This window comes from Phasianus colchicus, chromosome 11, assembly GCF_987193195.1.
Source record: "Phasianus colchicus chromosome 11, bPhaCol1.hap1.1, whole genome shotgun sequence".
Lineage (NCBI taxonomy): Eukaryota > Metazoa > Chordata > Aves > Galliformes > Phasianidae > Phasianus > Phasianus colchicus.
The window spans coordinates 9645821-9672291 of NC_143446.1; the positions used below are offsets into that span (position 1 = coordinate 9645821).

General features: G+C 41.9%; 1 protein-coding gene across 17 annotated transcripts in view; it reads left to right on the top strand.

Annotated features, from left to right (window-relative positions):
* The first annotated feature begins 4835 nt into the window (after positions 1 to 4835).
* Positions 4836 to 26471, top strand: part of SLMAP (sarcolemma associated protein) — an 84852-nt gene continuing 63216 nt past the window's right edge. For 13 of the 17 annotated variants that reach the window (XM_031608003.2, XM_031608012.2, XM_031608037.2 and 10 more), the window contains exon 1: positions 4837 to 5832. In XM_031608003.2, coding sequence (XP_031463863.1) covers positions 5635 to 5832 — 198 coding nt within the window. In that variant the 5' untranslated portion in view covers positions 4837 to 5634. Of the gene's footprint in view, positions 5833 to 16723; positions 17117 to 26471 lie in introns of those variants that run through there. The other 4 variants (XM_031607978.2, XM_031607997.2, XM_031608071.2 and 1 more) reach the window with 3 other exon arrangements.

Genomic DNA, 26471 nt, shown 5'->3' on the forward strand with positions numbered 1-26471 from the left:
GCCATTCAGCATTTGAGTTTATCTTGCTTTCTCCCACCCTTTTTCAACTACAACTGCTGTCTCTACTGCTCTATCTGACCTCCCAGCAGGATCCTTTCCATCATGTAGCAGCACACATTGTGCTGGCTGCCCAGTTCCCATCAGCTTCAGCAGGCAGTGACTGAGCAGACTGAGCCTTTCCACTGAACAGCACCAAGGATCTGGATAAACATCTCCTGATCATCTCACCTGGCCCCCCTGCCTTCAGATTGTAATTTAAAGCCATACTTAATTTGTACTGGAAAACAAGGCCTAATAAAATGCACTTGCATACAAAGAAATAGCACGTTTGTTTTTAACATTTTTTCTTATTTTTCAAACAACCTATGTTATCAATAGCATTATTGATAGTATTATTGATGTTGTATACTGTATCTGTAAGATATACTTTCAAACAGCAGTTGCAGAGACTGAAGTCCTAATAAGTTTAAGGAGGAGCCTTGTAAACTTATACAAGCTATTCTGTGACCACTGCAGCTGGAAGCAAAGACCAGCAGTCAGATGCTTTTCACTCACACATCAGTGTGGCCATACAGAGTCTTTTACAAAAGCAGTTTGCAGACAGCGCTTCAAACACTGAGCAGCAAAGTTTGTAGGCAAAACTAAAAGGCAAATTAGCTCTTAGATGTATTTCATGCTTTGTGCTTTCGAAGGTCTTTATCTGGAATAATTTGGCTCTTTTTTAAGATGATCATGAAATAGCAAGTAAGCTATTAGCTAATAGCTGTTGTTTTTTTCCAGTAACGATCATTGAGAGGACACCATCTTGCTCCATTTACATCTCATGCAATAACAGAAATACACTGCTAGAGAAAACATTTGTAGAATGCACACATAAGCATTCAGCAGCTCCTACAAACACCACGTAGCTGAAAACTCCAATAGGATTATTGCTGTACTGATGTGCCCTGAAACGATACCATTGAGTGCTGCAGCTGTCCAAAGTGCACACTATCATGCACGCTCAGAACATTGTACACTTTGAGAACCACAAGCAGTATATTTTAACAAATTGCAGAGAGAATCACTATACTATCACAGCAGTATCACCATTCCTTGTTCAACTAATTTTGTGAGACCACTTGTCCCATCAAGAATAATGTATTCTCAGTCACTGCGTCTAAAAAGCAACTACAGATCAGCAAACTGAGTGTGTGAGCCAGCTAGTCGTCCCCCCAGCCCTCTAGTGGACAAGAAGTGATTGCTACGAACTTAAACATCAAAGTCTGTTATCACCCAAACTGACACATTCACAAGAATCTACTGCTCTGAAACAATTTGTCACTTTTTTACAATTCAGCCTAATTCTGCTGCTTCTGAGGAAAGCTTCCTTGGCAAAACATGTAACACTGGGATGTAAATACAAGTCCAAACTTTGCTTTATGTTCCCATTTTGCTCTACATGACAGTAAATGCCTCTATAGACGGTCATGTTTTAAAGCTTGGTACAGCTGCAGATAGTGCAATTACCCACACAATTTGTTGTGCTCCAGGAAATCAATGAAAAACAGATTTAGCAAACTGCTGATGTTCCAGGGATGAGAACTCAATAGAAAACTGCACACCTTCAACTTTCTTTTTTTTTTAATTGTGTTTTCATTTTCAATTTGCATCTTACTTATTGCACTGCAAATGGAACTTCTTTCACACAGCAACCTCATTCGTTCCAAACCTAACAACTTATCTTGACTCAAGATCTCCCACCAAGCAATTATTTCACAACACCTCCTCAGTGAGAACCTTAACCTAACATAACAACATTTTGGTAGCCCTCTAGATCACCATTACATGATATTCAGAAATATGAACTGAGTTGTCCATAATGATGCTCACTGTTTTCCTCCTCTAGGCAGTCTCAGTTAATTCAGAATTCTCAGCAAGCACCCTTCAAAAGAAGATCTTATTTTTCAGTAAGTACCAGAACTAAAGGATTTTCCCTGCAGGCTGATACACTCAATCCAAAATCCAGATGTTTGGCAGCTATGTGCGTAAGTTCTAACTCACATTTCTGAAACAAACACCAGTTCTTTCAGGGACAAATGCAAGTCACCTCCCTTCCATTCCCCTTATCCGAGATGACTATAGAGCAGGCTGTTCTGCCCTCAGTTATGATGGCCAGCATTAAATTTCATGGACTTCCTTCATCCTTCTGGAAGAAGGATGGCTAACTAAGTGGCACCTTGCTGCCCTCGCCTGGCATGGCTGCCACAGCTACCGCCCCTCTGCATTTTGTGACAAACTGGTTTGCAGAAGAGAAGCACGTGCTTATGGGTTACTCCTTACTCCTGCAGAGTGCAGTGCATGAGCACCTGGTACTTAACTGTTTTCATCCACCTGTGCCCTCCCACGGTTCAAAGATGGGCACTTCCTGATAAGCAGCAAAGACTTCATAAAACACCCAAGTGACAGTTCGTATCTTCAATACAGAATGAAGCCAACTTTGTATTTTAACTTACGTATGAGCCTGCATCTAACCTTCGAGCTCATCAGACAATTTGAAATAGCAGTACAAAAGTCTGAAAGAGATCTACATCCATCCAGCTTCTCTGGGAACTGGCATTCATGCAGAGGAGGGCTCAGGTTAGGCCCCTGAAAACAGGCAGAACTCTGCTGTTCACTGAGGCACTTGGCAGCACCAAAGGCATTGAGCAGTTGGCATGTGCTATTGCATGCCCCTTAGGGTTGTCATAATGGGATCTCTCTGAGAGACAGAAGTAGTTCAGGATATAGTAATATATATGACAGGTATATTCACGTAGAGTTTATATAGAGCTTAGAGTTTAAAGGACATGTAAACTTAGCATATCCTTTTATTCAGCTGCTCACAAAAGACCTTAAGATACCATACAGATAATACAGTGTGAAATATGTTTGCCTCCCAATAAGCGGATCTGCAAAAATATAAATACTTAAAGGAACGTCAGTTAAATGCATCCACTGCTCAGCTGTTTACCTTTACGGCGACTCAGCTCTCTTCTTTCTTACTCCCACTAGATGCTAATGCTTCTTCTCCATCTTGGATTTGACTTTCAAATTCCTTTCTCCATCAAACAGACATATAAAAACACAAGACACATTCTCAAAAACATCATTTTAATTCCAACACCTGCAGCAGCATTTGTTGCTGCTGCTTTTTATCCATTTCCAATTTCAAACATTATCAATTATTTCTACTTTAGCTCTTTCCCTTGGGTGTAACCCCTGATGGACTTCATTTCTGTTTCCCCATCCCCCTTTTATGCTCCTTTCCTCTTTTGATGAACTACGGCACCCTGCATGCTATAAACAAGAGACGTATCAAAATACCAATATCTAGTTTCCCTTTAGATTAGAAATACAGTTGTCACAACCGCAACCTTTTACAGAAGGCTGATGGAAGCTATGAAGCGATAGCTGGTTTTGCTTCTATGAATAGAGCTGAAAATTACTAATCAACAGTTCTAAAGTTTCCATGTATTGGTCTGTTTTTATCCTCAGGTATCAGACTTAGCTCTCCTCTTGGATTTCATTTCCTTGTTTCAAACTCAGACTTTACAGCCTGCCTTCACTCTTTTTTTTTTTTTTTTCCTCCTTTGTATCATTGGAAGGAGAACGGAAAACAAGGCTGCAACGCATCAAGCCTCCCCCCAATAATAAACAGAACCAAAAAAGAGGAGGAAAAAATGAAGGCCCTAAGATCTTCCTGCAGCCACTCCTGATGCACTTCGCAGCCTTACCTCGAGCGCTGCCCATTTCTCACACTGCCGGCTGCCCGGCCCCACGGAGCGCCTCTCCCTAATCCCAGCCCCTCGGCACGGGTAATTATAGCTCTGGCGCAGCTCCACCATCTCTCTCGTATCAAACAATCTCCGCTCGCTCGCTTTATACGGACCGAGTCAAGAACGACTCGGGACCGGAGGGACCCGTCCTGCGCCCCGCTGCGTGACCTTGAGAGAGCGGCAGGCGCCGCCGGAGGCGCCGAGCAGAGCGAGAGCAGCGCCGCGGACGGGCCGGGAGACGGCGCCCCGCTCGCCTCGCAGAGCCGCTCCCAGCCGCAGGCGGCCCCGGCCGCGCCCTTTCGGAGCCGCCCCTCCATCTCCTCCCGCTTTCGAACCCTCGCCCCGCCGCCCGCCCTCGGAGCCCCGCGCCGCGCACCCGGAAGGCGGGCGCCCGTCCCCGTCCCGGCTTCGCGCGGCGCGGTGCGCAGGCGCGGGAAGCGGTCGGCGTCTGCGCGGTCGCGCGCTGCACGGCCGGGGGCGGCCGCCGCGCCTCGCCTATGGTCGGGGCCCCGCCGAGGACGGCCCCGCCCTCCGACCCCCGCCCCTCCCCGGCAGCGCCGCGGCTGTTACACCGGGTAGGTTTCCAGTCACTATGGCGGCCGCTGCGCTGAAGGTAAGGGAGGGAGCGGGGCTCCGCCGCGCCTCGCGGCTCCTTCGGGGCCGGGCGCCGCCGGGCCGGGGCGAGGCGCGGGGCCGCGCCGGGCGGGGAGCGCGTCTGACCCGGTTTGTTTTCGGCTCCGCAGGTCGGAGGAAAGTTTTCGCGGCCGGCGGCTGCCTGAGAGGCAGAGCTACCGAGCGGGCCCGGCCGCCAGGCCCTCTCACAGCGCCGGGCCCGAAGGAGCCGCGCTCGGCGGGCGGAGAAGGCTCTGGGCGGCCCCCCATGAGCGGCCACCTGCGGAGGGGCTGAGCGGAGCCGCGCGGCCGCCCCCCGCCCCCCGCCCCGCCGCTCGGAGCGCCGCTCCCCGCGCCGGGGGCTTCGGAGGCACTTCCTGGAGCGGCCCCCGCGACCCCCCGCCCGCCGGCGGCGACCCGGAGCCGCGGCGAGCTGTCAGCGCGCCCGGGGCCCAGCGAGCCGGCCGCCCGCCCGGCCCTGAGAGGCGAGCCGCGAGCTCCTCCGTGCCCCGGCGAGCTCCGAGCGGCCGCGCGGGGCTGTAGAGCGCTTCGGCTTCGTCTGCGGTCGGGGAGGAGAGCGGCGTTGCTCCGGTAGCCCGGCCCGAGGAGCGCCCGTCTGCTTTGACGCGCGAAGATGGTGAGATGCGGACTGCGCTGTGACACGACCCGCTCCCCGCTGCGGAGTGCGGGCTCTGCGGCCGCCTTCCCGCTCGCTGCGCTCTGAGGGAGGACGCCGGTCCTTTTCCCCCTTCCATAAACCTCTCCTTGCTTCCATGGTGCGGTGGTCAGCGTTGTTTACGGAAGGGGGAAAAAAAAGGAGGCGGTCGAGGTCCCAAACAAAAGTATTTGTATGACTCATCCGCCTGGATTTAAGACGTTCTCTCCCTCTGTCGAGGAGCCTTTCCTTCTGTCTGAAGAAATCAGATGCACGTTCCTGTTCTTCCAGAGGAGGGTGGATTAAAAGTGGTACGTTTTAGACGTTTTCTGGGCCACTGCTGATGTTGTTAAGAGACATAATGGGGCTTTTTCACTGGATTATTGCCAGAATTAGTTTACACACTGAAACAATGAGTTGTTAGGCCTCTCGTATGCGGTAATGTTTGTCGTGCTTTAACGTAAACTTGCTGTGGAGGTTTGGCTTAAAAATTGTGGAGGACGATCTGCATCTGCATCGGAAGAGGTTCTCTTCGTCTCTGGTTGGTGTGGCAACTCCAATCTGTCCTCGATGCCTTCAGCCTTGGCCATCTTCACCTGCCGCCCCAACTCCCATCCGTTTCAGGAGCGTCATGTCTACCTGGATGAGCCCGTCAAGATCGGCCGCTCAGTGGCTCGCTGCCGGCCGGCTCAGAACAATGCGACTTTTGACTGTAAGGTGCTGTCCAGGAACCACGCACTTGTCTGGTTTGATCACAAGACCGGCAAGGTAAGATGTTCTGCTTGCTTTATTTAAAAATAGCACACTTCTTATTTATTTTAACAAGTCCCCAGGTGTTGCGGATCACTTTCGTTTCACCGCAGTAAATGTGGCTGTGTGTGGAAGGACTGTGTTCTATCCAGTGATTAATTATCTAATAAGTTGATAATTTCTTACCAAGCAGAAACTCAGCTTGTTCTTAAAAGTACATAACGCTAACAGTGCTGAAAAATTTGCGTGCTGGAGTAAGTGATTTTGAGGTGAGTAATAATTACAAATCTGAAAGCACAGACTTGTGTGAATAATGTGGTGCAATATTTTTTTTTTTTTTTTCAAATACTGGGAAATGATTGTCTGAGCGTGTAAATAAATCCCATTGTGAGGAGCTATCAGAAAGCAGATTTAAAAGCATGCTGGGTTTGTGTGGCATTCTTCCTACATTCTTGAAATCATATTGTGTGTCTTGTTTGGATCCGGTAGATAGTGGGGATGTAGCAGATGGCATACAAAGTGTTTTCTCATTGCTAGTGGAAATGGTATTAAAATACATCCAGTGTTGTATTAACCTGCCACTGTTTGCCTCAGAAAGGCAGTGGCTGTGTTGTTATGTGAAATACACGGGCTCTGTAGTGCATGTTTTGTCCACTAGGGTTTGAACTGGGACAAGTAAAGCCATTTTACTTAATGACTGTGAAGTTAATTTTAAATTTGAACGAGAAGAGAACAAAGTGCAGATTTCAGTTGCTCAGCACTGTTGTTTTTTTTCCAAATGTGTTGATGTTACAGCCTACAACTCCACCTGGTACAAATTAGCTCTTTTCAGCTTCCCTGCCTGCCCTTCTGTGAAATGTGGTCAGTGTAGCTCTTGATTTTAGGAATAATGAAGCCAGTAATTAATGCTGTGGTTTTTAGTAGTGTGACACAGCATGAAGAGCAGTAGAACAAAGTTCTTAAACCTTCCATTGTTAGCTATCCCCTGTTATGCAACACCTGGGCATGATGGGACAAGACGAGCGTTTAATTTCTTGAGGCTGGGTTATGGCATGGCTTTCAAGTTACTCGCATGTAATTGTGTGAACTGCTATCTGTGATTCATTAAAAATATTATTTTGGCTCTATAGTGTTTATGATATGCATTCTTGGACACTCTTAAGAACTTAAGTGCATGAAATATGGCTATTTTTAGTGTAAGCTTAGTTTTTAACTGTTTTTTTTTTTTTTACTCAGAGTAAAAGGTTTTACTTTATTGTGCTGGTTTTAAATTTAAAAGTATTGTACATACAGCTTTTTATCAACACTTTCATGATTTATAAGCATTTTAAGACCCTCATGTGTCCTGTGATGGCTATGAATGCTCTAGGTGTATTAAAGGTGGTTTAATCTGAGAAAACATTGAGTGTTGAGCAAATCTGCTAACTCATAGAAGAGCTTGAAGGAGACCCAGATGTTGTTTAGTGCTGTTCTTGAATTTTTAGTTAGCTTTGGCTCCTCTAACACATGTCAAAAATGATATGCTTATTCCTTTTATCTTTAGCTGATCTAAAATAGCAACTTGGTAGTAGTAAATAAGATGGTAACATGTGATAGCTCTTGAAATACCATCATGTGAGAAGTTGATGGGGGAATCTTGATGAAAATTGCGCAAATGAGTATCTGGATCAGTAGCCATAGTGATAACTAAATAAAGAGTGGGGTTTCAGATGATGCACAGGAAGGTATTGCTGTACGTTTTACATGTTGGAGCATTGCAAAAGGCAGAAAGAATTGATAAAGCAGAACATAGGGTTTTGGATTCTGTTTGGTTCATGGCAACAGTGATGAATTTTGGGAGGACAGAGCTGGGGGAGATGGGAAATGCAATGAAAGAGAATATGAAGTGCTGCTGGGAAAAGGTGGGTGATGGTAAATACAGTCTTAATCTTGAATCACAAAAGCTGCTTAAAATGCTGTGGTGTTTTAAATGAATAAACAAAGCCTAAATTATGCCAGAATATTTGCATGCGGGAATGTTTATTACCATTGTTTACAGAACTTCTACGTGTATCTCATGCAGGAATGTGTCATTATCCTATCAATGATGTATATTTAGATCCGCATAAGTTATTTTTACTGTAGCAGTTGTAAACATTTCTTAGAAGCTTATCTTCTATAAGACTTTTACCAATTTTGCTTTTTTTGAGAGATAAGACTTTGAAATGTTAACTTAATAACAAAGAGAAATCCTTGAGAAATGTAAAAATAGTTCATGAATCATGTGGGGCCAGGCGCTGGTGAGCAGTGTGCTGTGATGGCAATAGCAGACTCCTGCATTCCCTGTCTGTGCTCTCTGCTGCCTCTCGAGCCTCCTTTCTGCTGTGCTGCTGGTTTTTTCCTTGAGGGTTTGGAGTCGTGTTTGTTGTGTTTTAGTGAATCATATGTATGGTCCTGCATTTGCTACATAGTCTGTAAATAATTGTATCAGCATAATCTGTAGGGAAGGGTGGGAAGTGGGGAGAGGGAGCATCGGTAAATATTGGCTAGAAAACTAGTTAGTAAGCTTTTTGAGGCAGAGGCAACCTTAAGATGAAGTGAATTACATAAATGCATTAATATAGTTAGTTCGTTTGGGTCGAGACACGCCAGTGTTTACTTAGTGTAAGGGCAGTTCATATGTGCAAAAAGCTGCCTGTACTAAAGAGATAATGCCTGTGTCACACCAGCATTATTAATGATAAAAGTGGGATGAGTCTTCAAGACCTCAAGAAACCAGCAGTAATTAAAAGTAGGTATTTCAAGTTGCGTTTGTTTTTTGAAATGTTTTTGTGTAAACCTGACAATACATGAAAGTGGAAGGAGCGGAGGGGGAAACCTGTACTCAGGTTTTTGATTGTTTTTATGCTTAGTAGTACATTTATAGAAAAATAACGTAACGTCTCTTCTTGCTTGTGTTTATAGAAGCAGTGTGATGTGTCCTTTCAATTGTAGGTTTTTCATACAGCAGAAAGATTAGAATCTTAGGCTTAGACTTGATTATTTTTTATTTATTAGGATGGGGAGTTAGTGAGGGTAATAGTTACCAGTGAATGAATCCTTGTAAGAAAGGCCTGTAACAGCAGTCACCAGGTTTGTAGGAAGTGGATGCTGTGCTGAGCAAGCAGTGTTCTGAAAAGTGTGAATCAGAGCAGATGAAAGCATGCAACGCTTCCTCAGCTTCTGTCTCTGCAAAGGGGCAGGAACTCTAAGTGCTTAATTGGAATAGTCTTAAACCTGATTTTCTTGTGTGTGTATGTTATATGTATTTAATAAGCAAGTTGAGAACGTTTGATAGTTTGCATGTGACTTCTCCTAGGCTGGAATGCTTGATAGGCTTTTGGCAGAAAAAAGTGGATTTCCAGTGTATTTAGACTTATAAAAAAAAAAAAAAAAACATTTCTTGATTAGTCCAGTGCCTTAGGCTGATTAATGGGAGTGGCCTTCATAGCAGAGAATTCAACTGTATGGGAAATAAAGGATTGTTTTATACCAAAAGGATTGTGAATTATTGGTCATCTTTATCTGAAGAAAATTGCATAGGCACAAGTTTTCCTGTTAGAATGGCAGCTAACACTGCTGTTTTCATGCAATTTGGTGTGGGTAGTAATTGAGTTAAACAGGCTTGTGTTATCTTGGTTATAGAAGTGCTAATTAGTAGATTAAAGGCCAAATAGTCAATATGGTAGCAGATAAAATTTATTAAGGCTGTACTTCATGGCTTCTAGCCTTAAATTATGTGGAATAAAGGTGTGAAAGAGTGTTCCCTGTAGGGAGTACCATCTTCAAAGAAAACAAAAAAAACTCCAACCCTAAAGGCAGGGCCAGGGCTGTGCAGGTGGTTCAGCTGTGTGTTGGTGCCTGGGAAAATCTTGCAACAAGTCTTGGAATACATCTCTGGGCACGTGAAGGAGAAGGTGAGTTGGTAACAGCACGGACTTTGCAGGGATAAATCATCTCTGGTGAGATGTCTTGTGTAGGTCCTGGTGTGCATGGCAGTGGGACAGTGCTCAGCGGTGTGCCAGAGCAGCAAAGAAGGGTGACAGACTGCTGGGTTGTAACCACGGGCTCTGCCCTTGTTATTATCTCCCTTAGCATTTTGTTAGGTCGTGTTTAGGGTCCTACATCCAATTTACATGACCAACAGAGGAAATTCATCGGTAAACAAGTTGGAAGATTAGTTGTTTGTTTTTTTTTTTTCTTGTACATGGGATACAAGTATATTGACTGTGCAAGAAAAACAACAAATTGTGAAAAGGAATCTTGTTGTTCACACAGTGTTATGCCTGATGTTGTGCGGAGGTCACAAATGCGGCGAGGTTGAAGAAGTGTAGGGTAGCTTCTCTGGACGTGGTGTTTGTTCAGAAGGGTTTGGATAATTCTGTTTCATAAAACTTAGATATGGAAAATGGCAGCTGGGGCTGTGGGGTTTTCATGAGAGATTGTTGCTGCTGTGTCCTGTGGAGATTCTCTATGGTACTCTGTTCTGGTGCTGATCTATGCAAGAGATGCTTCATTTCTCATGTTTCAGTAGCATTTCTTTACAGAGGTGCTGCGTCTGCTGTTGGTTTTTCCTCCAAACCTCTTCATCTTTGTTACAATTGTTGTCTTTGAGAGCTGAACAGTGCTTTCACTATTTTCAGTGGTGCTTTCTGCTCACAGACTGCAGTGTCTGTTGAGAGGCACTTTATCTTCCAGACGTTGTTTATTCCAAGTGCCCTGCGAGACGGAGATCTTCCATAATGTTCCAAGGTTAAATTTTGCGGAGAGCAGCGAGATCAGCCAGTCCTCACAGATACACATTAATATTTTTATGCAAGTGATTATCACCCTAAATGATCTACCCAGTTTTATGTTATAAGGCTGGTCCGGGGCAGGGAGCTGTGTTTCAGCAAACTACACCAAACTGCTGGTAGCAGAGCGCGGTGCAGGAGGGCTGCCGGCCATTTAGCGCAGAGGTGAGCGGCTGCTGAAAGGATTTCCCTGCAGTGATACCATCTAGAGCCAGTGCTGCAGAGCTAATACTGTAATTCTTGGAGCTGATCCATTGCAGTCATGGTACATCTGTGCTGTGCCAGGAACACCAACACATCGATTAGGTTTTAAAAACAAACAAAAATCCCTTTTGTATTTGAAATGAATTTTTACAAACCTCAAATGAATTACATTACTTAGCAGTGATAAAGGCTGGTTAATGTGTTTTCCTTGGGCCTCTAGAGGTGTGGTTTGGGCTCACTCCTGGTCCCATGCTTACAAATGTAAGACTTTGCTTCCTAAACCACTTTGATTATATATATCTTTTAAAGTTTTAATTTGAAAAACTTGCATGTGTTGTTTGCAGTGATCCATCCATCTTTAGCAGGCAGACTTATTTTGCACTGGAAAAATACTTTTGGTTTGTCCTTGCTGTCTAATTTTTCCTTACTGAGCTTGTGAAGTTTAGGTTGCTTCACTGTCTGATGAAAGTAATTGAAATCAACTCTAAGTGGCACATTGACACAGCTGGACTCTGCTGTCCCACATGGCTCCTAAATTATGTGGTTGTCCGTGGGTTTGTTTGTTTATTAGTCAGATCAATAATTGCTTTCTGTTGATACTTCTAACAGGCTGTGTTTGGACTCAGTATGGCTGAAGTTTAGTGAAGTCCTAATGTGGCAAATCGTTGGTGTTCTCAACTAGTCTGTCTTCTCAGAGTTATTTGTTCTTGTAGTAGAACCAATGGAGGAAGGCTGGCAGAAATCAAATTTCTATCAAGCATAGGCAAGCCTTTTTTTTTTCTGGTTTGCAAGTGGGAACCTCAGGTAGAAAGGTAGAGAGGACTGTAATTCCATAAACCCCTGCAAGAGCATATATCTGCCTGCCACAGACCAGTAAAATGACTGTGGTGGAGCCAGACACTCGATCAGATGCAATTTTTGTGTTGTGTTGCACCGGGCACACGCATCGGATTAAGCAATGTCTCAGAGTTTACTGAAGTTCCAGCAGCCTTATGGTAGAAAAAGTCTGAAATGCTGAATTAACACTGGTTGAGTGAAAAAGCACAGTGAACACTAGCAGTTGTACAACACTTGTAAAATGTAAAAATTGACTATCCTTGGCAAATCCCAGCTTCTTATAGTTAAGGGCATGTAGAACTTACAGTATCTTTGCCAAGCCAGGTTGTGTGCTGGTTAATAGTTCAGTTCCATGTGTTCTCATTGTTGTTATTGTGATGTCTCTTCCATAAGAAAGAAAATGAATGCAAGAGCTGAAGATACAAAAGTTGTGGATGCGTGTGGTGAAATGCCCATGTTTCAAATCAGAGCAGAAAACCTTTATTAGAGGTCAAATAAATATTTTTACTGCATCTTTGGAAGACATTGGGTACTGGTTGCTATTTGCATATGCCATTGGTGTCACCTGGAATGGCATTTTTATCTTCTCAGCTGACACTTGTAGAGTTGGTCCTTTTCCGGATATTAAGCAAGATTAAGTTTGCTTACAGATTTTCTAAAAATTTGATGTTTGATGTATTTTCAATGATGAAATATTATTAATACACTATAAAAGGTTTTTGTTTCTTGCCCTCTGCAGAAAAGCAGATTTTGATGACTTGTTTTCTATTATTGAATTGCTTTTTTTGACATGTCATACTTAACAGTAAGGGTAGAAGCCAGATCTCCTGGCTGTGCAAAGCTGGGATTTTTGCTTCTGTTTGCCTTTTAAATTTCTGGTGACTTTCCCCATAACTTCTGGCACAATTAATTGACCGCTCCTGATTTGGCTGTTGGCTATAATAGGTGAATGAACTTAAGGTCTGTAGCATTGTAAATCATTTCTGGCAGTGCTATTACTTGCAATTTTATTCTAGCATTTCTACATTTAGATTTACTTTTTCCAACTCCTAGAAAAAAATATGGTCTTTCAGGAGGATTAATGAATTATTTGCAATTCTTCCTATTCTAAATTTTGTTTGGAAAAGTCAAGGTTTTTTATATTTGTATGTGAAAGAATCCATTCTGCAGACAAGCTGTTCTTGTCTTTGATCTTGAAAGGTAGTTGTGGCCCCTTGTTATTTTCATTATTATCATTACAGGGACTCCATTTGCTAAATGACAGAGGGTTTTTAAGGCTACGTGGAGTCAGTATAATCACATATTATCAAGGGGCAAACTACGAGTTTGTTGAAATGTTTTTTGTTTCTATGGATTCCAGAGCTGTTAGTCATTGTGCATAGTTAGGACAGTGTCTGCTTTGAAGGAAGTTGCAGTACTGTGAATGAGGACCACCGAATTGTGTGGCAAGGACGTGTTGTCACAGGGTAAGTGATGCTGGAAGTCACCTAGCCCAATCCTGAGCTCCAAGGTAGGACTGAGTAGGTTGTTTGTGGACGCGGGGTAGAATTTCAGGTATAGAATTGAATCTGTAGCTGCTTTGATCAAAATAATTTCTGAGGACAGAATCTAGTACTTGCTAGGTAGGCTGTTACTCTGTGTTGCTGTTGTCTTAATTCATGTATGTTCTGAAGATCTAGAACTTTCAGTGCATCTGTAAGATTCCCAACAGAATACGCCAGGTAGAGATTCTCTTGTTAGAAAAGAAGTTCTAGATAAAAGACAATGTAGTAATGTTCCTAGTTCCATAGGGGTGGAAATAACACTTTCACTTACAGCTCTCAACCACGACTTCCTTTTTAAAAGCTCAAAGAGGAAATTGGTATCTTTAAATCTTCCTCTTCGAGAACTTTTCCTCGACTGCATATTCCAGAGTTTCTGGAAGAGGTAGGAATAGAAATCATCTTAGATAGAGAATATCTGTTTTTGGAATCTGTGTAATTAGCTGACACAAGGTAAAGCTACAACTGTGCTGTTGAAACAGGACTTTGGATAGGACTATCAATATGTTTGTAACCTTGTGCCAGCAGACAGAGACTTCCTTCTGGTGGGAAGGAGGATCTCATAGGCTGCTGTTATGTTAGCGTAGAAACACACGGGTATTCTAAGTCTCTTTACCATTGGCCTTATTTTTAGTTAAGTTCATAAATCTGATTATTAATTAGAAAATTAAAGCTGTGTCTGGTGCGTTTGGGCAGGATTTTAACTTTTACATAGATGGAAGGGGAAATGCTTTTGGTGTGTTTTGTGTTGTATTGACTTATGATGACAACTTTTAAAATTTGTGTTCTATTTTGGTACCTGTGTACTGAACATCTACTGAAGTCAGTACAGGTTATACAACACATCTTATTGCACAATACTACCTTTAATACAGATCTGCCTTTTAGCTGTAAGTTCACTTAGTCTGCCCCAACGTTCCAGAAATGGGCTTGAGAGGCATTAGTTGGGTTAAAACAAAAAAGAAATTAAAAAAAGATCCCAAACACCCCCCTTGCAACTGACCAACCAAAACGTGACCTGCCCTAATGCAGCTGTCCTGGTTTCTTTGAGCTACTTAACCAGATTGCTTTCCTGCATGTTCTTCTGGACATCCTTGCTTCATAACACAGAGTAAGTGTGCCTGAATTAGAACAGTCCTATATGCAGATGTACAGGTAGGTGGGGTTATTTGGTCTCCCCTGGTTGATCAAATGAAAACGCATTTGATTTTCTTTTCCCTTTCTTGCAAAGCTTTATTTTGAGTCTTCCCAGGGTAGATGTTGGATGACTTGTGGATGGTGATGTAAGTTTTATGATGTAATCTTAAAGAATCTTGATGACTAGTCTTTCCTGTGAGATCTGTAACTTGTACTCTTTGATGTATTTTGTAGTTTAAACTTGTTGTACACATATTCATTTATATTGCAGTTTTGTTTCCAAAAGATTTACAGCAATAATTGCTTTTTAGCGTTCTCTAAAAACCTATAATGAGAATGTAGTTTTGAGTCTAATGTTCAGGGAGCTGTAATCTTGTTACATTATTTCAGTGATCTGTCTGCTGGTGTCATGCCTCAGCCTAAATTAAGTCTAAAAAGTATGTTACATAATGCTGCTTTGAATATTGCTTTAGACAGTTCTTATATAGGTGAGAAAAGCTGAGTGGAAACTATATTGTCTCCTGCACAATGCAAACATTTGTGGTCAACAGAAAGATTTGAGAAATAATAAGTGCTTGTTAATACTTGTGGATAAAAGGATTTTATTCCATCGTTGGGTTCATGCTGAGGTTTCCCAGATACTCTTTTTCTTGAGGTGGTTGTGGTTGAAGACCAAGTCCCATCTGTGCTAGATGAAAGTGCTGCGTAACTGTTGACAGTGCTCAACTTTCCTACGATGTTTTTGTGATCTCAAACTGAAGTCCATTATCTGCATTCAAAAGGAAGCTCTTGCTTTTTGTCATTCTTGATGATGTCTCACTTGGGTGGAAGAAAATAATGTAGGTAATAGATGAGCACAGAATGAGAGGAGTTGTAGATGCAGTGCCTTCACTCACACAGCTGCCTGGAGTGCTGGTTCCAGACTTGTGTCAGCGAGCAGGTCTGAGGGCTTGTTTAATTACTGTAGCAAGTTCTTTTGTTTAGTGATATTCTATGTGGACTCTAGCTGGTGCAGAGAGCCAGTTCTCCCGATGGAGCAATTTTTGAGCAATTTCAGCTGCACTGGAGTTTCACTTTTTTAATGCAGTGTTTGAAGTATGACTTCTGTTTGTTGGCAACAGAGGGAGGAGAAAGTTTATCTGCTTTGAAGAAGCAGCCTTTGGAAAGAGCTCTGTGACCTTGCTCGAGGACGAGCTCCAGTGGGAGGGATGCCTTGTATATTTATTCTATATAACCAGAAGCATGAAGTCAGAGTGCAGCTTCTTTAAAGTGTGAAGTGCTCAGATACCTGCCTATCCTTGAGGGTTGTAAGGGCATTATCATTTAAATGCCTCAATTACAATAATTAACATCGTTTCTTAATGTGCTAAGGGTGTATTGGGCCAGATTTAGGAGTTTTGAGAATGCTGTCATTTAAGTACTTTAGTTGATTGTTTTTCTTAAATATAGTGACTTCAAGGCCTGAAAAATAGACATGAAGTATTGCTTTTTCCTAAGTAAACTATTAAACATTTTTCAGATGTTCTGGTATTACATTTGGGTAAAATCTAAACATGTCCTATAGCAGGAAGCTTGTATGTCTTGCTATTTTTCTGCAGTGCTACTGAGAAATTAGATAATGCAGGCTGTAGTAGAACATGGCTCTTTCTTACCTTCTGCAAAACTCAGCGTTGCCATTCAGAGAAGAATCATGCTGCTTAGTTTCTAGTTCTATTGTCTTACAGGATTTTGGTCCACATCAAGAAATACTTTCTTCAATATATTTTTTCTAGCTCCTTTCACAAAGCAGCTAAAACTAACAATTTGAAATAAAACCTGGTAACATATTCTACATCATCCAATGAAAATACCTTTCAGAAAGTCCAAGGTTACTGAACCTGCACGTTTCGTTGGTAACTCATTTAGTGCAAGGTGTCTGTGGCAGTGTTAGGGAAGGTCTGGTAAAGTGACAGGAAGAGTCAAATGGAGTAGGCAGCAAAAAAAGCATTGCAGCAGAGCGAGCCTTGTTGCATTCACCTGATCTTCTTGTAGCTGTGAGTACATCAGTTGGCTTGTGAGTTATACTGGTGGTGTGTGGGGTGGGTGGTGGTGGTGGTTTTTGTTTAGGTAGTAACCTCATTTTATTTGTAATACAAGCATATAACCATTTAAACCAAATACAGTGCCAAATGCAGTTTCAGTTTGTAGACTTGCTTAAAGTTTCCCTTCAGTTTTTCTACTGAGATGACAAAAAAAAAGTTCTGCAAAGTACTGATACTTAATAAAGTATATAACAAAATTGAAGAGATGAGAACAAATCTGTAGTAGGAAAGCTTGTGAGCACACAGGATTTTCCCAAGCTATTTCTCAAGTTCTGTGCGAGGCTTTCTACTTTACAGGCTCCCCATCTGTCCTCTCATCCACACACTGACACATGGTCTGCTCTTAAAACAGCTGGACTGTAGATTTCAATTCCCTTGTCTGTGCTGTGCATCTGTGTGTAACTGTTTGTCCATGTAGTCTGCCTGGTGATGAGGGAGGAAAAAGGATTGCAGCTTTCCATAAAGAGCTACCTTATCTACTTGCTGCCTGTTTTCAAGCACTGCTTTCTCATGGGCACTGCACAGAGTCTACACGTGGCTTCCTGAAAGTCATCGTGACCCTGGCTGCTGCCTTCCTCCCACTGCTGCCCCTCTCAGCGGAGGAGGAGAGGGAGACTCACAAGAACTGTGGTAGTGTCCCATCTCAGCTGCAGCCTTGGTTCCTTCCACCTTTTGTCTGCATGGATTCAAGGTAAATGTCGCATGGCTGATGAAATCAAGGGTAAGCGTTGTGAGGAGCTGGAGAGAGAAAACTGGGAGAAAAGGAGTGAGGTGAAAAGCTAGACACAACTTTTCTGATTCCGTATCTCACACTCCTCATAATACAAGCAATCACTTCTTGAGACTGCTATAAAAAGGTCTGGGAGCACTCAGGTATTGTGGGGAACAGGAAGCACCTCTGTACAGTCAGATATGAGAAGTGTGGGTGTGAGCTTTGTACAGCACTCAGGCGCAGACGAATTCTCAGTATTAGGGATAAACAAACTGGGTAAGTGAATTAAACACCAGAACAGTGAATGCTCATGGGGTTTGATTCCGTTGGAAATTCAGGGAAGATGATTGAAGTTGCAAGTGGATGAAGCTATGAAAAGGGGAATACTGAAACTTTAAAACAGTTGAAGTTGGATTGCATGCTTCAGGTTGCAAGTTGCTCTTAAAACAAAACACAACAGGAAGCGTGTTATCACTTCTTCTTTTTAAAATTTACTTCTGGATTAAGCTTAGTGCTTGAAGAGCAGACTTTTATGCTGTTGGAAAAAAATCATCTTAAAAGTTACAATTATCATTTAAGGTAACAAAGCTTTTCCTTGAAAATTTTCTGTTCGCTGTTTGAATGTTTCATTTTTAAGGATGCCTATTTCTCTCAGCTTAATTTCCGAAGTTCTATCAAAATATTCTGAAGGCATCAAATAGGGCCATCATTGTGACAGTGCAGCAGCAGCATTTGTTGTGAGCCTTTTGTATAGCAGATTAGAATTTCCTTCATCAGACAGACTACTCTGATGCTTATATATTTGCAGAGTGACTTTTAGCATAATGAAAGGATTGTACTGCTTTAAAATGAATTGTGTGTCTTTCAAAATAAGAGTTAGCATTTTAGTAAATTAATTTTTTATTGATTCAAGGTGGGTTTTTTGTGGTTTTTTTTTCAATTTTGTTTTATGCTTGGAGTGAGTTAGGGAATGAACTCTTCTGGTATGTATTGAATCTTCAGTTGGAATTATGGCTGCGTGGAAGTCTGAGAGAAGTTGAGCAGTTGAAGTGGTAAGGAAATACCTGCTGATCCACTGACTCACCTGGGCACACCTCTTCCTGAGTCTGCAGGGCAAAGCATGGGTAATTGCAAGAGTGAGTGAGCCTTTAGAAGGAGAGGAATGATGGAGTAAAAGGTGATGGTTGTTCCTGAGAGAGTTCAGTGACTGCTGCTGTCCCACTGGGAAAGAAGTAAATATGTGGCATTTTGGCCCTAACCCAGTGCTGTAATACTTTTACTGTAACTTACAGAATGTTACTGTTGAGTGAATTGCTTTATTTAGTGCTTAAAATACTCTTTTTAGTTAGTGAAAACTAGTGAAAAAACTTTCCATTGGTTATTAGTTATATGAATGATTGATTGAAATACAGAGAGGCTTTAAAATTATAAAACGTTTAGTGTGTTTGTAAATCATTTTAAACACAGCAATTAGACGTGGATAAAAATGCCCTCTAGGTTTCTTCCAGGACATCTGTGAGTTGTCCTGGGATTTTCCTTTTGCTTTGTTACTCTGAACTCTTACTGTGGCTGATCTGTTTACTGTTTCTGTTGTTGAAATTCTCTAGCTAAACCTTTCAAAAGGAAGTGAAGAAAATGTCGCTGTTCCCGATGAGCCTGTTAGGAAATGCTGAGGTTATAAAAGTGTTGAGAAACTGACAGAAGGTGACCGCTGCTGGCTGTGCGCATCGTCAGGCTTTGAGCTGGTTGGCGTTCAGTGTGGTTGAGAGCTCAGGACTGGAAGCTTGGAGGCGTGGAGCTGCTCGAGCCTGCAGGCTGGCTGGGTGTGTGTGGGCACTGCAGGTAGATAAGTTGTTCAAGCTGTATGGAATTAAGTGTGAAAAGTGCAGTTGAACAGTGTGAGAGATGGTGATTAACGGAATGTTTCTCCTGTACCTAGCTTTAAGAAAGCAAGCTTTAAGAAAGGCATGAAAAAGCAAGACATGATATATAAAAAAGCTGCTTTTTTTTTTTTTTTTTTAAAGTCTTTTTGGGCCATAAGAACAATTTCTTGTGCTTATGTCTGCAATTGCAGCACCCCTTTGTTTTTAAGATACCTTCTGCTGAAGGCTGACCCTGTAGCACAGGATGTCTTGTGCTGTGCTTCTGGTGGCTCACATGCTTTGGACACACTCAGATCCGTGGTGGGAAGGACCCGTCTGCGCTCAGTTCCTCCACATGCCCAGTTTTCCTTCCAAGAGAAACCAAAGCGGATCAGAGGGAGGAAGCCGGGTGTGCTGCGGAGCGGCTCCTGGAGCAGATGGCTGGGAGAGCAGAGCGGGCGTGTGTGCGGCACAGCGTGTCTGCAGTGCAGACCCCAGGAGAAGGAAGGAGCTCGGTAGGGTGCAGATAACAGAGGAGAAAGAAGAGAACTGATTCGTGACGCTTCCCTGAAAACTTAGATGGGAGATACCGAGTGCTGTCAAGGAACGTGCTATCCAGTATAACCAGGAGACACGTACAAGCTGGGCCACTGTGCACGCTTCTTTCCAGGAACTGCTGCCGAGCCTCACTTAAGAGTATCTAAAATTAAGCTGCTGCTTCAGCCCTCTGCAGCTACTGTCAGGTGGCAGCAGGGGAAGGAGGCAGCCTGAAATCCGGTAGGAAAAGGCCGCACTTCTTCCTCAGGCTGAACACTGCCTGCTGAGGAGAGCAATGTGGAAAGGTGCTTTGTGTACAGGAATCGTACCCTTCATTTGTTGCTCCTGTCTTCCAGGTTATGTACCTTCACTGTATAGAATCTGTAAGCAAGCAGGAGAGCTGTTACTGATTTACCTATAAAATAGTTATTCCTTTTTTTATTATAATATTAGTATCTCACTTGTTTTAAGACTGGTTGGCCAGTCCTCAGTTTGAGCATTTTACACATTTTTGAGCGCTAAGCACTTCATCAAAATCAGTTTAGCAGATTGTTCTAGTAAAAGAATCAATTATTATTTTTTAAAGTTGGTGCTGAAATAAAACAAAGCTGTAATAAACCAATGAAACATAGCCAGCTCACATTATCTGTAGGGTTTGATATGCCTGGTGTTTGCAGGCATATCGAACCAGCAATGGGGAGGCTTCATTTCTCTTGAATGTGTATTTAGTCATGCTGCTCTTAATGCCATCAATTCCCCAAACCCAAGCTGTTTTCCTTTGAAATAAACCATGGATAATATCTGATCCTAATTCAAGTTTATTAAAACTTAATAGTAATACTAGACTGCTCTACTTAATTATAGGTAGCAAAAAAGACTTGCTGATTTTTCTTTAATCAAAGTATAGTCTTGTCTTTAGCCATATTAAACTTAGGCTTGGATGACAAACCTCTTAGTATGTCAAAGCCTGCTGCTAAAGAGCAGGTGCATTTTTTCTGTGGGAAGTCTGTGCTTGTTGGGGATGCAGAATGAGTTTCATGTGAACTGAGTTTGAGGGTTTGTCAGGTTTTGTTCCACAGAATAGATGAGCCAGTGTCAATGGGCCTGATTTGATGAGTGCTTGAATGCACTGAATCTATTCTAAGTCTATTCAATGACATTATCATTTTTAATGACTGCAGAAACCAAGCTTGCTGAGTTTTCTTCCATCTTCTAGGAGAACTTTAAGTTTTGAAATAATTCTTAAAATGTTGTTGCTTTGAATTACCAGTGCATATCCTTCTCCCAGTTGTTTTTCTTGTTCTTTTAGTGAATGACTCATTCTGGTTTGCTTTTGGTTCTGGACTTTCTCTTTTGTTCTTCTGAGAGTCTGGATAATGAATGGTAGCAAAACTTGAGACAGTAAAAGTCAGGAACACGTTTCAAGAAATTGTGAGGGAAAAGCCTCACTGTTCTCATAGCAGCAATATTTTTGAGCCGCTGATTAGATGTGGAAAAAATCCACATGGCAATTCCGGCTCCTTTGGAGCATATGGCTTTCTTCTGGCTAGATGTGTTTTCACAATTGATAGGAAGTTCACTTCCTATGTTTAATCTGAAAAGGCTTTGACAGCACTGATTTTTACACATGCTTGCTTATTCTGGATAGAATTGCAATAGCTTATGTAATTTCAGTAGCAGGAACATTGAAGCTGAGAAACCTATTTTTCAAGTCTGAGAAGTATTGTGAATGTTCAGCTCGTGTGCGAGGGCTTTAGGCTATGAAGATGGAATTCACAGTATAGACAACCCACAATGTTTGTTCTACAGTTAATGCCACTTTCATTATGAAAAATATTTTCAGAAAATAAACCAGAAGATTATTTATCTTCTGATAGGTACTTTTTTCATAGAATTGGTTCACTTTACTAAAATAGAATCTGAGTGTATGTAATTGCCCTCTAGTGGTTACAACTCAGGTTTAGATAGCAAAATGATTATGATGCTGGTCAGAGCAATATTACATTGTGTTCTGACCATTGTATAGTGTGACCTGCATGTAGTTGTCTCTGGTTTTCATGCTCGGAAGGATCCACCATTTGAAAAGTTACTCGAGAGCTGTATGAAAACTAAAACTTCTATTTCCCACTGGGAGATTTATGATGACTGGGGGGAGGAGGACTTTTTTTTTTTTTTTTTTGATAGTCTTGAACAAGTGGTGCCTGGAAGAAGTTCTTGAAGATGTTTGCTTTGCTTCAGAAAGAAATGTGGCACGTGGGGTGCAGAACTGCTCAGCTGGGTGCTGGATGTGACAGGAGCAGGGCCTGTGGCTGCCCGCCTGCTCCTCTGCTCCTGCCACGTGTGCAAAGCACTTCTTTTGTTGATCAAGAGGCTTTAAAAGGCATTTGGGTTTCTTTACCCCATCTGAAGAATGAAAGTCATGGGCACGGCGCTATCAGCGTGATGTCCTGCTGACTGAGTGGAAGTGGTGGCATGAACATAAGGAAAAGGCACTGAGAGGCGTCGTGTGGGAAGCTGTGCTGGAGTAATTAGCTTGGGAAGTTTTGCCACGTTTGCAAACCTTTTAATCTGTAAACCCAAGGTACCATGTATGTGATTTTTGCCCTTGACTAAGTCCAGTATAACTGGTGAGTCACTGCGTGTGCTGCTGAGCACACGTTGCAGTCTGTGCACTCCCTCTGCCATCCCCAAGGCAGAAGGCTGTGCTGCAGTGCCCGGCTGGGCACCCCAACATCACCTATCCAAAACCTGCTCCCACTCTGTCGTGTTACTGGAAGACTTGTCCCGATATGCACACACATGCTCCATGCTTGTTTTTCCTCATGCTTAAAAGAATGTTAAACTTCTGTTATTGCCCACTCGTAGATCTCAAAGGAACATAGAATAATCTGCCTTTTGTTTTGTGAATAGCAGCTTCTAGTTGCTGCTTGCTTCAGATTTCTTGACCCAAGAGTGAGCTGCACGTAAACAACAGCTCCTTCCCAGCCTGTGTTCATCTCGCCTTGCTGGAGGTACAGCTTGGCAATGCCTGCGGTACAAACAAACTCCCAATTGTCAAATTTCTCCTCTATCTGGAAAATGAATTTTCCGTCTTTGGGTGGAGCCGCACCCTTCTGACAGTGTTCTGCTTTCAGTTAATTACATCTGCTCTCTGTACAGAATGGTGAAGTTCAAAACACAGAATGAAAATAAGTTTAAGTTAGTACTTAAAAAAAAATAAAAATAAGTGTTGATCCTTGCCCAGTTCAGAGAGTTCTGAGAAAAACAAGATGAAGGACTCTGGTGGCCCCTATTTTCAGCATGATGTGTGCAGTGGACTCACCATGCTATAATGAGTTACTGTGGAAATATTTGTGCTCTGGTCCTGCTACAAAAAACACCTGATTTGCCGTGATTAAAATTATCAGAGTCATTTGTGCTTTTGAATTAGGACTTCTGCATCTTTTTTGGCCATGTTGAATTTATATCACCATAGCATTACGTGGATCCTCAGTACGGTCATTTTAACTATAGCTAACTACAGCCAAACAGTTTCTTTTTGAGAACTCTCATTGTTTGGGAGCAGATGATGTTGGATACACAGAGCAAGGATTTCCTGCTGACAGAGTGATGAATTAAGTAGGCCTGCTCTGACATTGGTAAGCAGTGCAGAAGTCATATTACAGTCTTTACAGATGGATTCTGTTCCTTACTAAAAGGGAGACAGCTTCTTTGTAAGTTCATCAGGGTTTTTACAAGTTTTTATACAGTGTTACAGAGAAACTGCTTACCCCATGCCATGCTTGTGTTTGAAAGTGTTTGTGGAACCTGATGTGATTTTTTTTTTTCTTATCTGAATGTGTGATCACTGGGAGGTCTTGCTGTCATAAAACAGCCATAGTATGGAATTAATGATTGTAGGTAAACACAGCAGTGCCTTACGTGGAAGGAATAAAAATGGGGAAAGGTTGCAGTAGTTGCAGCAGATACTCCCTTTATTCTCTATACAGTTAAAAAGCGAACACGTGAGAGGAGAGGAGCAGAGGAGAGTCGATGTAATGATTAACTAAAGGGAGAAACTTCAATGTATGCAAGATAGTTAGGCAGCTTTTGCAGTACTGCACCGACCTCCAAACGCATGGGACTGTGCTGAGAGTTTGAGTTTGCTGATGGGTTACCCACCTGCCTTGTCCTCATTGCTTCCGTAGGGGAGATTTTCTCGTCTGGCTCTTCATCTGGTGAGCTGTCGGCTGACCTTGTTGGCTTCTGTTGTTTCCGCTTTGCTTGCAACTGAAAAATATAATTGCTGGTAGGAATTCGATTAAACTTCTAAACTAAAATCTCAATTTTTGGTAAATTTTTTTTTGTATATAGTTGAGTTGCCTGATTACTTCAGGAATTTTGAGGAAGTGGGAAAAATAGGTGATGTTAGTGTTTAGTTTCTTGTCCTAGTAGTCTCCTCTGCAAGATCCTGATAGTATTTGAATAAATCATTTTTTAAACCTTTATTTCATTCATTTTCTACTTTTTCTATCAATTCTGCCCGTCCCCCAGTGTTTTCTCAGTAAAACAATTCAGTATTTCTTTTAGTAAGAGTTACGGATCCTTGGGTTTGTTTTCTGTTAGTGCAAAGCTTTACTAATGTCAGCCTTTTAGAATTTAAGACTAGACTTGTGCCTTACCTCTGGTCTTAGAGCAAAGCCATGTCCAAACATGACCAACCTCCCCTTTTATGTTATGCTTCTCACTGCTGCAATCAGAGATAAGAACCCAGGATTTTGGTTTTCAATTTTGATTTTACATCTTGCACTCCAACATACTTATTATTGAGTTGGTCAGAGAAAGTAACTGTTGAGTGTGTAATCGTTTCCTCTTGATGGTGAATTTAGAAGTACTTTAGTTCTCTGAATAATTTTACGATTTTTTTCCTAGTGCAGAAGTTTTGTACAGGTGCTTTTGGCAAATGGAGGTAAGAGAAACCACGGACTTTTTAGGAATATACATTTGAAAATAAGTTATGGAACCTGCTCTTTGCAGAGCTAATAATTCTTGGCTTATTTTACTTGGATATATGCTTCCTACAAAAACGGTCTTTGGGACTGTGTACACTTTGTGATAATATTTACTTTCATTATTGCAAAGTTTAAGTATTTCATGTTGTCAAACTCCCATTAAATTTATTACAGCAAACAACACTATTTGGCTTTAGTCTGGTTTTAGAGGGAAGTATTCCTGCAAGGGCATCACGATTGAATATCTCTGCAAGATTTTGCATATTGGAGCTCTTGTGTTATTTTAAGTGGCCATCCTAAAGAAGTCTGAATTTTTGGGTAGTGGCCTATTGAGTCTTTTTTTTTTTTTCTTTATTTTAAAGTCATACTGAGTTGCACTGTATTTCTGTAATTGATTAACATAGAGAGCACTGTAAATGTCAGAAAGGCACACTGCTGGTGTGTTTTCCCCAGGGTAAGTCTGTGTGCCGTGGTGATAGAAGTTGATGTGAATTATACAAAGTAATCAGTGCCAATGATACATAGCCAATGCCATGACTTGTATAATAAAAGAATGAATTTTCTTAATGAAGTAAAGCAGAGCAACTTAAGTGGCAACACGTACAATAACCTCTGGAAAACCTGCTTTAATCTATTAGCACAAGTCCCTAATACTGGCCAGGTAATGCAGAGCTGCAGAGGCTTTTTCCAAGTACCTATATGTTGTATAGGATACTGTCATCCATGACAGCAATAATACAAAATAAGTCTCTTCGTTATGTTGTTTTTGTATTCTAATGAGTCAGCTTGAACATCCCAGGATGCTGTGAATAATTTTTCAGAGAATTGCACTTTATTGTTCATTTATTTTAAAGTAGCACTTAAAGCAGCAAGATGTGTTAAAATATCTCAGCATCTTTAGGGTGGAATGCAGATGGAAATTTATTTATTTTTTCCTCTCAAGAAAACTACCTTAAAATGAGCAGTGAGCTGGAGAGTGCTTGGCAGGAACATTTCTGCTTTGTCTGTTTTCAGAATGGAATTGCATTCTTTTTTCTGAGGCTGTCAGTATTCTTCATCTATTCTGTGATTATCTTACAAGAGGAGGTTTGAAGGCACGATGTATGTGAGGTGAAGATAATCAGATCTGAAGATAATTAATTGCATTTTTTTCTTGTTGTCTTGAAGCTGTCCAGCTTTTGTAGCAGAGGGCTGATTTTTGGGAATTCTTGTGAAACCTAAGGACAAAAAGTTAAGTAAAAAGAGGTCTTTTAAAGACTAGTAATTAGTAACTATGGTGACAGATGTCTTACTGTAGCGAGTCAGTCAGCTATATATAAACCAAATTACTTCTCGATTAGAACTCTTCCTCTAGATCTCATCTTTTTTAAAAATAGCCATTTGCATCAAAACTAGTGACATTGATGGAGAGAGATCTATTTTTGCATGCTGTTCTCACATTTTGGGTTAAAAAAGGCTTTTTTTCTGGAGCGTCTTGTCATCTTGTTCCTTTGGATGGCACGTGCATCTCGGGATCACTTGTGTGGTCTGTGGATGGGGCGGTGCTGTGAGTAACTTCTGCCTTTTTGAACCATCTATTCTGCATTGTCTGCTCACCACAGAAAACTGCATTCAGTAAAAGCAGTGATATTGTGCATGGTACCTGGGATTGTGTCAGATCACATCCTTCAACAGCAGTCCTCTACATGAATGCTTATTACAGAATTTTGAGGTCTGAGGTGTTGCAGTGTAATGAAGAGCGTTCAGAACTCATTCTTCTATGATGGGGAGTTTTACTACATTTTGCAGTTACAGGATGTGATTATTGGGGGGTGTTAAATTCACAACTTTGGAACTGGATTATAAATCGCTTCTAAAAGTAGTGTGTGAGGTTAACAGTGTGTCAGCAGCTCTGCTAGAGGAGCAGGAGGGCGGTTGGGTTAGCAAATGGTGATTTTGTTCTTG